At 33.9% G+C, this 15,934-nt stretch overlaps 1 protein-coding gene across 1 annotated transcript; it reads left to right on the top strand.

Moving 5' to 3' along the window:
* The first annotated feature begins 1,525 nt into the window (after positions 1–1,525).
* Positions 1,526–15,383, top strand: Tsp2A (tetraspanin 2A). Its single transcript, XM_089703966.1, has 5 exons — positions 1,526–1,694; positions 9,120–9,317; positions 9,712–9,888; positions 12,453–12,638; positions 15,165–15,383. Exons 1-5 carry the CDS (start codon positions 1,587–1,589, stop codon positions 15,243–15,245), a joined length of 750 nt encoding a protein of 249 aa, XP_089560092.1. The 5' UTR covers positions 1,526–1,586; the 3' UTR covers positions 15,246–15,383.
* Positions 15,384–15,934: the final 551 nt, after the last annotated feature.

Raw genomic sequence — 15,934 nt, 5'->3', positions numbered from 1 at the left:
AGAATTTAAATCACATTCATTCATGTTTTCCTCAGATTTTCGATTTCCTCCGATTTTAAGATTTTCTTATCAGTGTTCAATTTTAATTTAGTTAAATTTTATAAGAGACAATTAAGAACATTCAAAAATAAAGTGTCACGTATTTTTTTAATCGACGAATGACGAAAAACGACGTAATCGCGGACGAAGTCGCGGGCAACAGCTAGTATACTTAATAACATTGTAAAAATGTCAAGGGGCTCTTATGAAAACTCAGATGGGACTTTCATTCGAGCCTTTGGTTTTTAATTTTATAATAATTAGTACTTTTAACATAAATATTGGTAGATTTTTAGGGCTCCGAACCTCAAAAGGAAAAAACAGAACCCTTATAGGATCACTTTGTTGTCCGTTTGTCTGTTAAGACGTTTTTTTGGAACGCGTGGAGGTATCAATCTGAAATTTATATTGGATACTCAAGATTAAGAACCCTTGGGGCTGTAAAAAAATCAAACTTATAACGCAACGCAATCAAAAGATACCTACATCCGTTAATACTGCAAATTTCCACAAAATTCAATATTCGCAAGGGAATAAAAAAACACACAGGATGCTTGCCGTGTATACAGTCTACTATAGTTTACTTCTACTCGGTAAATAGCAACGTCTTATAACACAGATAAAGGAAAAATTGCTAAAAGTGTAAATTTTAAGTTACAAACATAATAAACAATAGGTTTGTTAGGAGTCCAACTCGCACTTGGCCGTTTTTTTGTTTCTATTGTTTGTGAATTACTTAAAATATCAAGTAAAACTAATTCAAAGTAGTAAAAGTTAAGTAAGAGAGTAAGAATATTCACGTTGCGTTAAATGTCAGAAGGCTGTTTTAAAAATTGAGACATTGTTTTTCCCAGTATCACATATTATTAATTATCATTTTTAAACATGTTAAGTACGTAAAAGACATGTGCCATTATTAAAACTGAGAGATTTGTAGTAATTTTCATTGAATTTCTTTAAGAATATTACAAGTTATAGTTTTTTATCAGTACCATGTTAGCCTCGTCAGTCCCCTGGAGGCCAAATCCAGAAAATTTAAAATATCTCACAATCTATTTAAAAAAGTGGCTGGCCCGATTTGGAACAATATATTCATTAGATTAGCTATCATATACACCCTAATTTGTAACAATCTGATATAAAAAATATAGTAAACAAAATATCCTCAAAAGTTACCCCATTTTTGTATAATGACCCATATATATATATATATATATATATATATATATATATTTCCTTTATTTTATACTACTGGAGGATAAATAACCACCCCGTTATCAACTTTGAAATAAAATTTACTCCAACCTTTCTCAAGCGAAGATTCTCCACGCAAAACAAACAAACTAAACTATATACTAAATCCATCATTAAAACAAAAAGCATAGGCAAAATGAGCGAGTGCAAAACAAAGCAGGTGTGGCAACTACGTCCTCGTATCACACCGTTATCTCAGCAAACACAGATAGCCTAGCTCACGTTATCGCTGATAACACAGTTACCATTCTGGTGTGTGTGAGTGTGGTCAAGTTTTAGTGCAGTGAAAAGTGATGGCTGGTCTAGGAAGAGGCGACGGCCAAGGGCCGGGCGTGGGTAAACTGGAATCCCAAATATACTGCATCAAGTACACCCTGTTCTGCTTCAACGTTGTATTGTGGGTCAGTAGTTTCGAGGCTGTTTACTTTGAATTACAGACACGTTCACGGCTCACTCGCTCCCTCTTAGCCTCTTCAGCAGAAACGAATCGGAAAATTGTATAGAGTTTGAGGTATCTCTAACTGGCTGTTCAATAAACTTGACTCTAATGTGGTACTTGTTTATCAGTTCATTGTTATATCTTTTGTTTCTGCAAATTATTAGCAATCACTTTAGTGTGTTAGAAATGCATATGTACAAACATACACATAAACATTCACATATTCTTAGAACTTAAAAGTCATTTAACCTACTATAAACCTCAGTATAATAATTATTTTTGTTTATCAAAGATTACCAGTAATTTGTAGAGCAATATTGCATCTCTTTTTCGCGTATCACTGTAAATATTCGCTATCTCTCTTCATTCACCGAGAATCAAATTACTGAAAATAAAGCGTATAAAGAATTCCTTATCATCTAGATAAGCCTGGTCCCGTTTTCCAAGTACAACATATTCACTGTTTGACTCATGGGTACTACAAATGTCCGTATTTAAGCAAAAAGGAACCACCCAGCAAAGACGCACTTCTGAGATATCAAAGGATTTACAAAAACATTTGCAGCTCTCTTAGATGAAGTAAAATTGAAATTTATTTTATTTAAATTCATTGATAAATTACTTATTTAAGTATGTGTATATAAATTTGCTCTGAATACTCTTAAACTTTCTAGATAATTAAGGAAATGTGCATGTGGTTCCTTTTAACATTTATCAATTGATAGGTTTTCTCTTATACAAAAAGGAACCACAACCCAGGGATTTAATGATATAAATGAAACTATGTATTTATAATATCGTAATAAAGCTTTAATTTAAAAGATATATAAAATAATACTTATATAGGACGTTTATTCGACGTTATCATCAAATTGCATTTCGAAATCCACCGTGTCTAGTCCATCTATGTGGTCTTCTATTGCATCATCACTAATGAGACCGTTATAAAAACTCTGTGCATCTTGTGGAATGAGATGTAATATGGCCTGAATATCGCTAGAAGGTGAAGAAAGCTTCTCCAGAGGCACCGACGTATAAGGTTCTTCGTTATAGCTTCTGTAATAAAAAGAAAAAAGCTTTAAATCAAAACAAAGCCACGTGGCTTTTATACGTAAGTATATGGCGACAGCAAAATATTATTAGTTCTTATAAAGCCGTGTCTATGACTATGTTGTATGTACATGCGCCATGTACAAAAAACTGGCTAAGTGCAAGTCGGACTCGCGCAACGAAGAGTTCTGTACCATTATCTATAAAAACGTCAAAAAAATCACGGTTTATTGTATAGGAGCTTCTTAAATATTTATTTTATTCTGTTTTTTGGTATTTGTTGTTACAGCGGCAACCCTAGCAAAAAATTAAATAAACTTGTTAAAATTTTGAATTTCGCAGGCTAGGGCCTTGTTCCGGTCAAAACAGTGGCCGCGCGAGTTTTAAAATCAAACAAATAATTATATGCACTGAATGATGTGGCTGAATGTACTGTACCTACTGAATCTGAATCTAAACGTATTTTACCAAAATAGTAGGTAGGTACCTAGATCATCGACAGTTATTTTTAAAACAGGGTTTAGTAGTTTCATCTCACAATGACAGATGAATCGTAACAAAATGACTCTTAATTCGACTCGCCTTCGTGAACAACAACATTGTCGTTAAAATACGTAAATCCACAGAGGATTCCTCTTGCACTTACTTAATGAACTATCTTCTTAAAATCACACCACAATCGGGAATGAATCAAAAGTGGATAAAGCGTACCTGCATCTCAGATTCAATAAGTACTTAAATGCATTAAATAAAACTACTTACCACAACGGGTATCTTCATTATTATCTTCGATGTTCGTCTCCAATGGTTTTCTTACCCATTGCTTGCTTATTTATGTATTACTAAACATTTTCACATTTAATTTTAAAGGTAGTTAACAAAAACAATAGAACTTACATCGCGGAGGAAAATAACACCGTCACGTATTCGAACTACTTCGCTGAATATGTCACCTATATTGACAGATGTTCGATGTTTTACTTTAAAAATTGGAGTTTTGCACTTTGAGCTATTTAAGCTTAGATCATAAGTATTTAAGTAATGAAATACGTTGTTTAAAGATGAGAAGCATTGTAACAAGTCAAGGCATTTGGTTCCATATAGCGATGATGGCTTTCAGGATGTTTTACAATATTTATTTATGCATAATAGAACCGAATGCTTGTGGTTTTATTTTGCAATAAAAAGTTACAATTAAATTATGTATTTATTTTACGCATAAGCATACCACAGAAACCTGGTTCCATTTTGTGTATTAAAAATAATTGTTATTAATAGAAATATGTGTAATGTATAATGGTACCAAGTAGGTGTGGATCTGTTTTGTATAAAATGACATGATAGTAATTTCGTTTATTTGTTTGAACAAAGCAGTCCCGTGGTGCTGTGGTTCGGTTTTGCTTAATATGTAATTATTCGTTGTTGCTGGTGGTTCCTTTCTGCTTTTAGTATACCTTGTTTCCAACGTAAAAATCATGTGGTTCTTGTTTGTATAAGAATTTAGACCACTTTTGGATGAGTATTCTTCAATAAAAGCAAAAAACGAAATTTGTCGAGTGGTTCCATTTTGCATAAATACGGACAAATAATATAGCTATGATATCATCAAGTGTTTCCTTTCGTTTTTCATTCATTTTTGTGCAATAAACAATTTGGATACCAATAACAAGAACAAGAACTACATCAATAAACAATGCTGTTTAATATAGTCCATACAGTCTAGATTTTAATGAAAAATATCATAAAAATATTGTGTTTGTGCATAAAGTCCCCGTCTCGTAAATTATAAATTAAGAACCCAACTTTAGGGAAAGAGCAACAAAAAACAGATGTTTCGCACAATTTTAGATGGACAAGCGAATTATGGTCGCTTTCAGTAATTTTGTACACAGAAGGGTAACCTAAGTTATCTGAAGTTTCGAATGTACAGAAATGCATTTGATACATGTCCGCTGAAATAGTCAACGATTAATATTGATAATTATAAAAAGAAAAACATCATTTTTATTTATAAATCATGATTATTACAAACGTATTACAAAAAATGTGCAGATTGAAGTTTAAATTCTTCATAAGAACAGCATTTTTAATTATTAAACGCTGATTATAATAAAAATGTATACCTATGATTAGTATGACTGTCTTTACGTCATTAAATTTCATTTTGCACTATGCAACACGAACTATTCATTTTATTATAAAATCAAAAGAAACATTATTGAAGTATCTTTAGAAATTAGCAAACAGCAATATTCTACATGTGTTTATCTATCTCAATTCGCTGCTAATCATATTCATTCGCATGAGTAAATCATCCATTTGTATGCTTTTCCTTTCGCGTACGCGGTGGAAAACAAGTAACACAATTCCATTTAGCTAATAAAACTTTAGTCCCTGCAGTAAAATCTGTATTTGTTTTGTTTATAGAAAAAGAATATAAAACGTTATCATTATAAACTTATAAAAAAATACATAATTAGAAAAAGCTAGTCTGTAATGATTCTCATCCAGCCTTTAATGACACATTTCTAACTTAATGTTTAAAGTTTGTTAGTAGTGATTGCGCCATACTAAAAACATTACTTTGTTATGTTGAGTTTAAGCATTCATCTGCCACAGTGATAACTTTTAAAGCATTGTTTCATATAAGATAAAAGAAGGAAAAACTCACAAACAACATTACATCTCAACAGAGTAACGCTACGATTCCGCTCCCATTTCCAGCCCGTATGTTTTCATTCTAAGGCATTAGGAACACGTGTCGCCGCACTAAATCCTCGCACTCCACATAACTTGCCGCCCGATACAGCGGTTATTAAGCCGGGTTAATTAGCAAAATTAAACATCACAACATAACGTTACGTATTGTTTTGATATAATTGTGTTATTGTTATGACTTGTTGTGAAATGATATATTTATTAGTTTAAATTGTATTGTTATATATGCCAGGGACACTCATAAATGAAGGTTTTCATCTAGGTATATAGTTGGTTTGGTTAACACAATTTTGGGATAATTTTAAGGAAGTTAAGTGATATGATTCTTAATTAGTAATTACACGTTCCATCATTCGTAACTTACTAGGTACTTATGTTTGCTTCCATTTTATTTTCAGGATAAAATGTAATATTATACAACAAATGATAACAGTTCAATCAACATCCAAATTAAAAATTAACTTCAAAAGTTAATTGCTTTTCAGAATTAAAACAAAATTATAAATACACGATTCCATTTAATTAGTCTTGAAAGCTTCTGCCTATTGTACCGAAAGATATGAATTACTTCATAATAAAACAGTTCCTTTACTGTTTCTTTTTGTTTTAAATTCAACTTCAATTATTATTTAAACATATTAATATTCATTATTAATATAATTGAAGTGAAACTTTTTAAAATTTCAAGGTCGTGTCATAGCAATAACGTCACATCATGGAGTAAGTTAATGATTTTGATCTTTGAATCTTGCCAAAGAAGTTTCATTTCTGACAAGTGTGCTGGGATTACACGTTCTTTATATACTAAATTTATGGACATAAACAATGTAGGTTATATACCAAACCTATAGCATCACACTATTTTTACTTTCCCAATCGAAAAGCGCTGCAGCGATGTTCTAGACCTAAAAGCGGCTGATATATTTATTTATTCAAGCTGGCGCGAATATTAATCGCTCTGCCGCCCGTTCACAGTAAATTGGAAACTGGAGTCGACGCCAAAAACCCTAAACGTCAAGTGTCATTCAGTCTTGCACTCGTTAAGGTGCACAAATGAAATAATCGTGGAACTTGTATCCCGAGGTCGGTTTCAATAATTGACTTTTGGATTTGCGCCAAGACGAATGGCGCTTTACGCTAGTGCATATTCTATTATGGCAAGCCTTTGTTTAATGTGTGAATATTTGTGGTGTGATCATTTTTAGGTACACCTGTATTAGGTATGTTAACCAGTTAGAACATGAATATCATTAATTACGTATATTTTTGTATAAATTTGTTAATTGGGTGTATTTTTTTTTATTATATATAGCAACTTTTTTTTTACCTACGTAAAGTGATAGGTCTCAAAATATATGTGAGCAAATACTTATAATTTTAAACTTCTGATTTATTTAATTAGGAAACAGATATTAATTATTCTCATTAAAATAAATAATGAAAGCAATTTTCAATTTTCTAATAAAAATCAGTTACACATTTCCAAATTAAATAACACATACTTACAGTTATATTTAGAACTCGATTAGTTTGCAGCTCGCTTCAAAAAGCCACTTTTAAACACCATGTCTTTCAATATTTATGAGCATAAAAATATTGTAAGGCATAAATGATTGTTTTAAATCTTAAATTCGGCACGTACAGGTTCCCGAGTGTTGCGTGGCATAGATAAAATCTCCCACATAAGATATTCAAATCCCTTAAGTGCACGTTGCGGTTGAATTGCGAGAAAAAGTCCCATTTTGAAACGTTGTAAAACTCTTTATTATTCCGGCTTTGCAGGTGTCTCTTGAGGAAGGTAAACGGGGCTGACGCCTTTCTGCTAAACGAATACAACCACTTAATGCTTAAATCTCCACAAAACGAACACAATAAATAGTTCGAGAATAACTAGCATTTTACAACAATCCCCAACTTCCTGATATATACGCTCTGTTATAAAATTTAACGTTGAAAATATTCACGTATCTACATTGTAATGTCATATTCGCGCTTAAGAGACGCCGCTGGCGTAGTAGACGAGCTCTGTGCGACTTTTTACGACGCTATAAATTTTTAACATCACAAAAAAGTCTGTCTTTTGGCCCTCGAAAAGAGCAAAATGAAGTACGTAAGAGACTTGCGATAGGAATATTTATTAGCCATATTGTAATGCTCTTTTTGAATAATGCAAAACGTTAAACGGCGAACAACACTTAAATTACGTGGAGAATCGATTTGACTTTTCTTTAATATCACTCTTGTACGGTCATTTAATAGATTAGACTCCACGCTGACACATCTCACAGCAATATCTTTGTGAAATATTATTATCTCGAAACGAATTAACGCGCGTACGATACACGTTGCAGTACAGCCAATTTTGATAGCTCCAATTTTTCTTTATTTCAAATTTATTAGTTAGTCCGGCTTCGTTCACAGATTGCACCATTTATCATCGTGAAAGCGTGTATCAGCGAGTGTATTCGAGCATTAATGGCGGTACAAACCCGAGCATTATATGATTTTTCCAGCAACAAACCGCGCAAACGTATGAGTCAACTTTCCGCGTCATTTGGCATGGCCCTAATGGATTGCGAACAGAGTTGTTGTCTCGACAAAGGTTTTTGCAGACAAAGTATAATGATGCGTAGATACGGCTCTTTTTTGTTCCGAAGATAACGCAGCCGGCAGCGGCGATAGGAGCGGGCCGCGACCTAATTTCTATCCGCCTTGATTACTCAAAGACGGCGATCGGTCTTTTGGGATTATGACGTGAACATGTATAATTCATAACGCTACACACACATTGGCCTATTTGTATTTGATGGTTACAAATGAATATATGCGAATTATGTTATGGGGTAACTATTATAATGTAATCCTATATCCAATTCAGATATGTAGTAAGGATTTTGTATGACTTAAATAGAATAGCTATAACTATTTAATATTAAGTTACAAAGTCCAATGTGGTAAATAAACTATAATCCTTAAAAAATATTGAAATATATTGTATTGAAATATTTATGTTTCCAATAAAATACATTGTTACCTAGCCTCATGTTTCCAAATAAAAGTTGACGGCGTTCGTAGCATTAATGAGATTATAAAACTTTTAGATCCAACATATCTCTATTGGTGTTTTTACCTTATAGTTTTATCTTCATCGCAGATCAGCTAAACTAGCGAAGTTGCAACGCAGTCAATTTATCGAGAATTATTCACAACTTTTTCCATAAAAGTTAGTAACTCGTGCGTCGTTTATGGTTTTATTTATTTTGTACTACGAACTCATTTATGTTCTACATTATCTATATAGTTTCAGGGAGCAACAAATATATATAATATTAATATAATTATTTAGGAATATTTCGTTTCTTGAGCCATTTGACAATATGTTCTTTAAAACCTAATAATAATTAATTAAATGAACATTCATAATATTATGGACATTTTAAACTTAAACTCATGCATTCAGTACTCACAATCATAAAACAATAGTTATCTTTACAAAGCCAATTTTGTAGAGACTAATATACCACCGTACTCTACAATTTTACGTTCCGCGCTACGCACACGTGCACCCGCTAAAAGCGCATCATCATATTTAAAATATTCAAGCTTATGTTGTCTTCAGCTCTTCGGGCTCTCCATATTCGCTCTATGTCTGTGGATATGCATAGAGCCAGGGTTCAACGAGTGGATGAGGATACTAGAACTGCAGAAATACTTCATCGGCATTTACATAATTCTGATAGCGTCCCTCGGAATCATGGTGGTCGCTTTCCTCGGTTGCGGATCGGCTCTGATGGAAAATGTTAAGCTTTTATACGCGGTAAGGATATAATATTAATGTAAAATACTGTGGTGTATTGGGATGATAATTGTTTGGTTTTTAATGATTTAATTGCTTTTTATTTAGCTTACTTTCATATACATATATTTTCAGTGATTGAGTGTTATAACCCAACGTTTAGAATTTGAAGTATTTTTCGTTGTTACAATTTGAAACAACTGCATACGTTATAACAATATACTAAAAACTGTGTTATTAATAGTTATTAATTATATTTCTTTAATAGTTTTCTTTAATGCTTATAAGGTCTCTTCGTCACAAACTTTTGGTTGTACATTTTTAATATAAGTACTGAACCGCGTAACAACAGCTTTCTTTCTATGTACGTACAATTAAGAGTACTCATTCAGTCATTTTCTAATTCAATTTTCAGTTCATAGCATCCCAAATAGCTCTATTCGTCTTCGGTCTGGTGGGAGCCTGCGTGGTGCTGGACTTCTCTACGTATGATTCAAGTATCCAGCCTCTTATCAAGGAAGTGATCGTCAGACTTATCAATAACCCACAACATGAAGGTAGCCGGGAAATCTTAAGGATGGTACAGGAAGGTGTAAGTATAAAATTACTTTCTTTTTACTAGGTAGCTTTTTATTGTAGCTCCCTTATATCGAAGGATCTTATCTTAACAGAAGCAACTAAAATACACATTTTACAAATTGGTGTAAATAAAATTCCAGTGATTAAATAATTACACATAGAAAATAAGATTTCATATTTATTTGGTTTGTAGATATAAAATATAAAATTAAACATATAAATAGAACACCTCGTACATACTGATTAGAAATGGGGTAAATACTGTTTTCGTTTTAGTAAAAAAAAAACTATCCCTTTTCTAATGTATTACTTTTCATACTTTTACATCCGACGAATTATAAATGTATAACAATAATCAGACAGAGACATGTAATGTAAAACAAAGTTCATTAATTACTGGAAAACGAAACAATTTCTCCCTCCCAAACAAATCATCGTGATTGTCCAATCAGTGAAACTAGCAGGTGAAGAGGGCAATCCGGTATATTGACAAAAAGACGAGCGAAATCAAACCGAAAGCATTGGAACGTCGACGTGGGGCCTAACGGGACCCCGCTTGGAACAACGATGCTAATGAAATTGCCTGCGTTTTGTTCTGATTGAATTGGAACATCCATTTTATGTTATGCTGCTTGACAATAACGAGTATGGAACGGTGGATGTCAGGATATATTTGAAGTGTCAGTAGAAATAAATCGATTCATGAAGTTGTAATTATTTATTTATTGAAATAAATCATCTTCTTATGTTGACGTTGGGTCTAAAGAGACCCCGTTTAGAACTGAACTAATGAAATTGACTTCGTTTTGTTCTGATTGAATTCGAACATCCATTTTACCTTGTGTAGTGACTGCTTGACAATAACGTCATAGAGTATGGAAGCGTGGATAAAAACAGAAAAAACTTAATAAATTAATTCAGTTCTTGCCTTAACTATTTCTAAACTTATTAATTCGCATCAAACATACCTACTGAAAAAAAAATCGGAAACTTGAAATTAAGGAATTTTAATTAATATCCTTTCACTAGAATACTTAGACATTTTCAATTACGGCAATCGGATTGAATTAGTATATAAAACATTTAAAGTTGGTTCCTTTCTTTTATCATATCAGTCGCAGCGGATCTCCTTGCGAGAGTTTACTTAACCAATTTAACCCGCCATTGGTGACGTGAATTTGACTTACACCGTTGGTGACCCCGGTCTCACGCACCGGGGTTTTTGACTACGAGTTTTTCTGTAATTTGCGGTTCATGCTACTTTTCATTGGGATGGATATAAAATTTGATCTTTTATTGTCAATAAAACATAGGTATTTCATAAATCAAATCTCTTTTATTAGCATAAGACAATATCTTTGGAATAACTAACATTTTCAAGCATTTTAACAAAGTTTTTTTAAAACTCAAAAATAAAGCAACAATCTTAATTATTTAACAATAAAATTAGGCTTAGTCAGTCTTATGACATTGAAAACATAAAATGAAGTAACATAAATGGTAATACTTCGACCAAAAAAAAATATACAATACTAAAATCACTCATCTTCAACAGCAAAATAACTAGAGCAAGTTGGTACCTACTACGTGCGATCTGGTTCGAAATTATCTGGTTCGAAGTCACTTCCAGATTCACTTTCCGATGACGTTTGTAATCTGTCCTCATCAGACACTGCTTCTTGCAAAAGAGCCTCGAGACGACGCCGATTACTTTCGTAAGACATGCTGAGACAATGTTCACAATTTGAACAAAAAACACGGAATTTCTTGTAAAATATCGATCAAATCTAGCAAAACGCTTACTAATAATAGAATTATATGATTAAATTATAAATTACAACAACAGCTTTATCAAAAAAAATAAATAAAAAAAAATACACAATAACCATTTGACTTACTTAGTTGGTGACACCGGTCTCACGCACCGGGTTGGGGCCAAAACTCTGTAACGTGCGCCCGCGTCGCTGTCACGGGGTAGGGGTAGGGTAGGGGGCGCGAAATTAGGCAGCTACTCGAAACCACAGTGTAATTCGATAAACGGTGATAAAAATATTTGGGTTTCTTTAACTGCCCGGTCTCACAGACATATAAGGTCACCAATGGCGGGTTAACTTAACCTCCCTTGAAAGTGTCGCAAAGACTTGAACTTATTACGGCATTACGCTATGTAATATAGTTCACACTTATTATAGCACTGTGTCTTTATTGTTACTTCTAAGAGCGTAATTTTCTAAAATAAAATGTCACATAATTATTTAAATTTGACGGAAAAAAAATTGATAAAAATAAATTACAGAAAAAAAACTGTATTAAATAATGCCTCTTTTTATCCAAAGAGAAAAATAGACATCGACATCCCTTCTCATATTATATATATCATATATACCTATACTTGTTCATTCCTACTAGTTATCAGTTTAACAATATTTATTATATATGCATAAAAGGTATGATTGTGTTAAGATATTTTAAGAAAATTTTATTAAATATCACCCTATAAAAGAAATCTCATGAAAACATAACAAAAACCAGCATACAGTTCACCAGTATTAACACATACTTCATTATTTCTTACAGATCGGCTGTTGCGGCGCAGACGGCCCCATGGACTTCATAAACCTGAACAAGCCTCTGCCCTCAGAGTGCCGCGACTCAGTGACTGGTAATGCGTACTTCCATGGCTGCGTGGATGAGCTCACGTGGTTCCTCGAGGGCAAGACGGGCTGGCTGGCTGGTATCGTCCTCGCGTCTTGTATGATTAATGTAAGTAAAAAATTAGGAGGAAAAAAAAGTAAAGTAAGCAGTCATATTATTGACTGCTTACGATAAGATTAGCAACAGTTCTTAACGCAGCTAAAGATGTTGTCACTTTAAATATTTTTATTTATATGGACGCATTAACAAAAATAAAACACTTATACTTAATTTACTTACTTACTTACTTACTATCTGGCGCAGTGACCCCAAAGTGGGTCTTGGCCTCCGACAACAAAAGACGCCACTTATCCCGGCACAGTGCGATGTTTTGCCAGTCTCTTCTGTGCAGTGCCACGAGATCGTTATTCACTTGGTCCGCCCAGCGATACTTAGGACGGCCAACCGGCCGGCGGCCTGAGGGACGCCCCAAGTAAACCCGCTTAGCAGCCCGATCATCTCCCATCCGCAGAACGTGCCCCAACCATCGTAGCCTATGCGCTTTAATCTCGCCTATGATGTTTGGTGCAGCAAAAAGTTCCTCCAGCTCCTTATTTGATCTGATTCTCCAGCTACCGTCGTTTAAGGGTATCGGGCCCAATATTTTACGGAGTACTTTGCGTTCCGTTACGAGAAGCTTCTTTTCTTCTTTTTGGGTGAGCGTCCAGGTTTCACAGCCGTACATAAGAATCGGCCTTATCACGGTTTTATAGATTCGAAACTTTGTACGTCTGCTCAATAATTTGGACCCAAGTATCTTATGAAGTCCTGCGTTACACCGAAGAGTGTTTTGGACACGAAGTTCGATCTCCTCTTCTCTACTATTAGTGTCTGTTACAGGACATCCAAGATACTTGAATGTAGCTACGCCCTTAAAAATGGTGTCTCCAACAGTTAGGTCTTCCCGCTTTTGTCTCGTGTTTCTATAACGGCGCATGTGCTGGTACTCCGTTTTGGATTCGTTAATACTAAGCCCAATCTTAGCGGCTTCTTCTTTAAGGCATGCTACAGCCTCCGTCACTTGCTGCTTCGTTTCCCCTACCATTGCGAGATCGTCGGCATATCCGATAACCTTGTACTGTCCGTTTAAAGTTACTCCACCATTAAGGTTATGGACTTTTCTAATGACGTGTTCAAGTGCAAGGTTGAAAAGTAGAGGTGACAAAGCGTCTCCTTGCTTCAGACCGCTTATGACAGCAAACTCATTCGTGAATTCAGCTCCAACTCTTACTACTATATTACTTTCTTGAGTAGCCATTTCAACAAGCCTGACCAATTTTGGAGGGATCTGAAAGTTCCTTAGGATATTATATAAAGCAGGTCTATCTACACTGTCATACGCCTTAGCAAAATCTACGAAGACCGTGTGAATGCTCTGTGCGTATTCCCACTTTTTCTCCATTAATTGTTTTAGGAGAAAGATTTGGTCTACTGTGCTACGATTGCGCCTAAAGCCACACTGATAATCACCCAGAATGTTTTCTGCTAGTGGCTGCAATCTCCGTAGCAACACGTAGGACAGAACTTTATACGCCGATGGTAACAACGCTATGCCTCTATAGTTGCAGCATTCCTTTCGGCTTCCCTTTTTGTGGATTGGGCATATGATTCCTGTATTCCATTGTTTTGGTTGTCGTTCCAGATCCCAGATCTTTCCTATGAGTTCAAATAGTTTTATTTGTGTGGTCTTGCCGCCGTATTTCCACAATTCCCCTGGTATTTTGTCAATACCTGGGGCTTTATAATTTTTCAGTTTATAAATGGCTTCCCGTACTTCTTGAAAGGTTGGAGGATTAACTGTTTCTTCATCTTGTATTTCGGCTGGAGCGTCTACTCTTTGCTGAGGAGCTGGGCAATTCAGGAGTCCTTCAAAGTATTGTTGCCACATAGTTTTTAGTGTGGGCATATCAGTTACGAGGTTACCGTTAGAATCTGCTAAGATTTGTGATGTTGGTTTGTATCCTTTTTTGACAGACCTTATCTCCTGGTAAAATTTCTTACATTGTTGTGTTTGGATCAAGCATTCCATATCAGATACCAAATTATCCATGTGCTGCCGCTTCGCTTTTCGGATAACCTTTTTTGTTAGAGCTCGTACTTGTTCGTAGCTTTCGATCCACTGATTGTCTTGCTCTGCCAATACTTTGAGATTTCTCCTCTCTTCAAATATCTTAGTACACTCATCTGTCCACCATTTTCTTTTTTTTTTTTATATACTTAATTTACATACTTATATTTAATTTTTGCATAAAATTGCTATTTCATTAAAAACAAAACGATTCGCAGCAACATACATTACATAGATACAAAATGACTTCATATGCATGTTTTTTATATTTTCATCAACACTAAATTAAAAATTAGTATATTAGGAACTAGGAATATTAAATGAACTTCTTGCAGGTTTTTACTTTTTACTTTCATTGTCTTATCTGAATTTTATTCAAACATTTAATATAATTTTTGAATTTTTGGTTGCTGGGCATAACTGGCGTCAACGAGCGAATGACCGGGCTCAATGGCGTGCCATGACTGAGGCCTATGTCCAGCAGTGGACAAACATAGGCTGTTAATGATGATTTAATATAATTACAGGTTATAAACGCCGTAATGTCTCTCGTCCTTATCCAAGCAGTGAAGAAGGAAGAAGAGGAATCTATATCATATAAGAATTAATTCGATACATTAGCATAAGAACTATTTTAGTGTTTTATGAAATTTTCATATTATTTTATTGACAAACATTTAATAACCACCGTTTTTTAATTAAGTTCCATTTATATGTAACATTTGAAATTAAATATACGTACAAAAATAAGAGTTGTTTTATTTCATAATAAATGGCTCAATTAGCAAAAACCTTGAAGGAACTAACAATTTTCTTAAGTGACATCTTAAGTTAAACACTATCAATTGGATAATGCAATGGCAAAGCCCTTTAGTAATATATCTACTATAAAGAGCTTGTTAGAACAATAGAGTATTAAGCAAGTGGCAATTGCTTCCTGTCTATTCTATTTCTAATTAATTTCAAAAAAAAATATAACATTTTAGGTTTTACTTATTTTCAATGTTCAAACTATATCTAAGGATCTACTCGGAGAGGAAATCAGAACATATATCTACATAGAAGCTTATACACATTTTAAAACGACATAGGTACTGCATCCAAATATAATACATAGATATAAATTAGAATAGGTTAGGTAACAAATAATCAATACACATTTCCATTTAATGAAAATGGAATATTTGACCATTTTCATGCAAATTACGACAACAATGTCGCATATGAAACATTCACCGTAGTTATAGAGCGGACTGAATACGGTTATCAATTTTCATTGAGTAATTGAAACTAACGT

Source organism: Colias philodice, chromosome 15, assembly GCF_061535455.1.
Source record: "Colias philodice isolate Cphi_HAF_F1 chromosome 15, ilColPhil1 Martin Lab GWU primary, whole genome shotgun sequence".
Taxonomy (NCBI): domain Eukaryota; kingdom Metazoa; phylum Arthropoda; class Insecta; order Lepidoptera; family Pieridae; genus Colias; species Colias philodice.
Note: the sequence above shows the minus strand (reverse complement) of the source record. Positions and strands in the feature narration are given on the sequence as shown.

What these genes read in the sequence shown, in the direction of transcription:
- Tsp2A (XM_089703966.1), top strand. Translation starts at nt 1,587, where the DNA reads ATGGCTGGTCTAGGAAGAGGCGACGGCCAAGGGCCGGGCGTGGGTAAA. An exon ending in ATGTTAAGCTTTTATACGCG is followed by an intron (nt 9,318 to 9,711) that starts GTAAGGATATAA and finishes TTCAATTTTCAG; the next exon opens with TTCATAGCATCCCAAATAGC. An exon ending in TAAGGATGGTACAGGAAGGT is followed by an intron (nt 9,889 to 12,452) that starts GTAAGTATAAAA and finishes TATTTCTTACAG; the next exon opens with ATCGGCTGTTGCGGCGCAGA.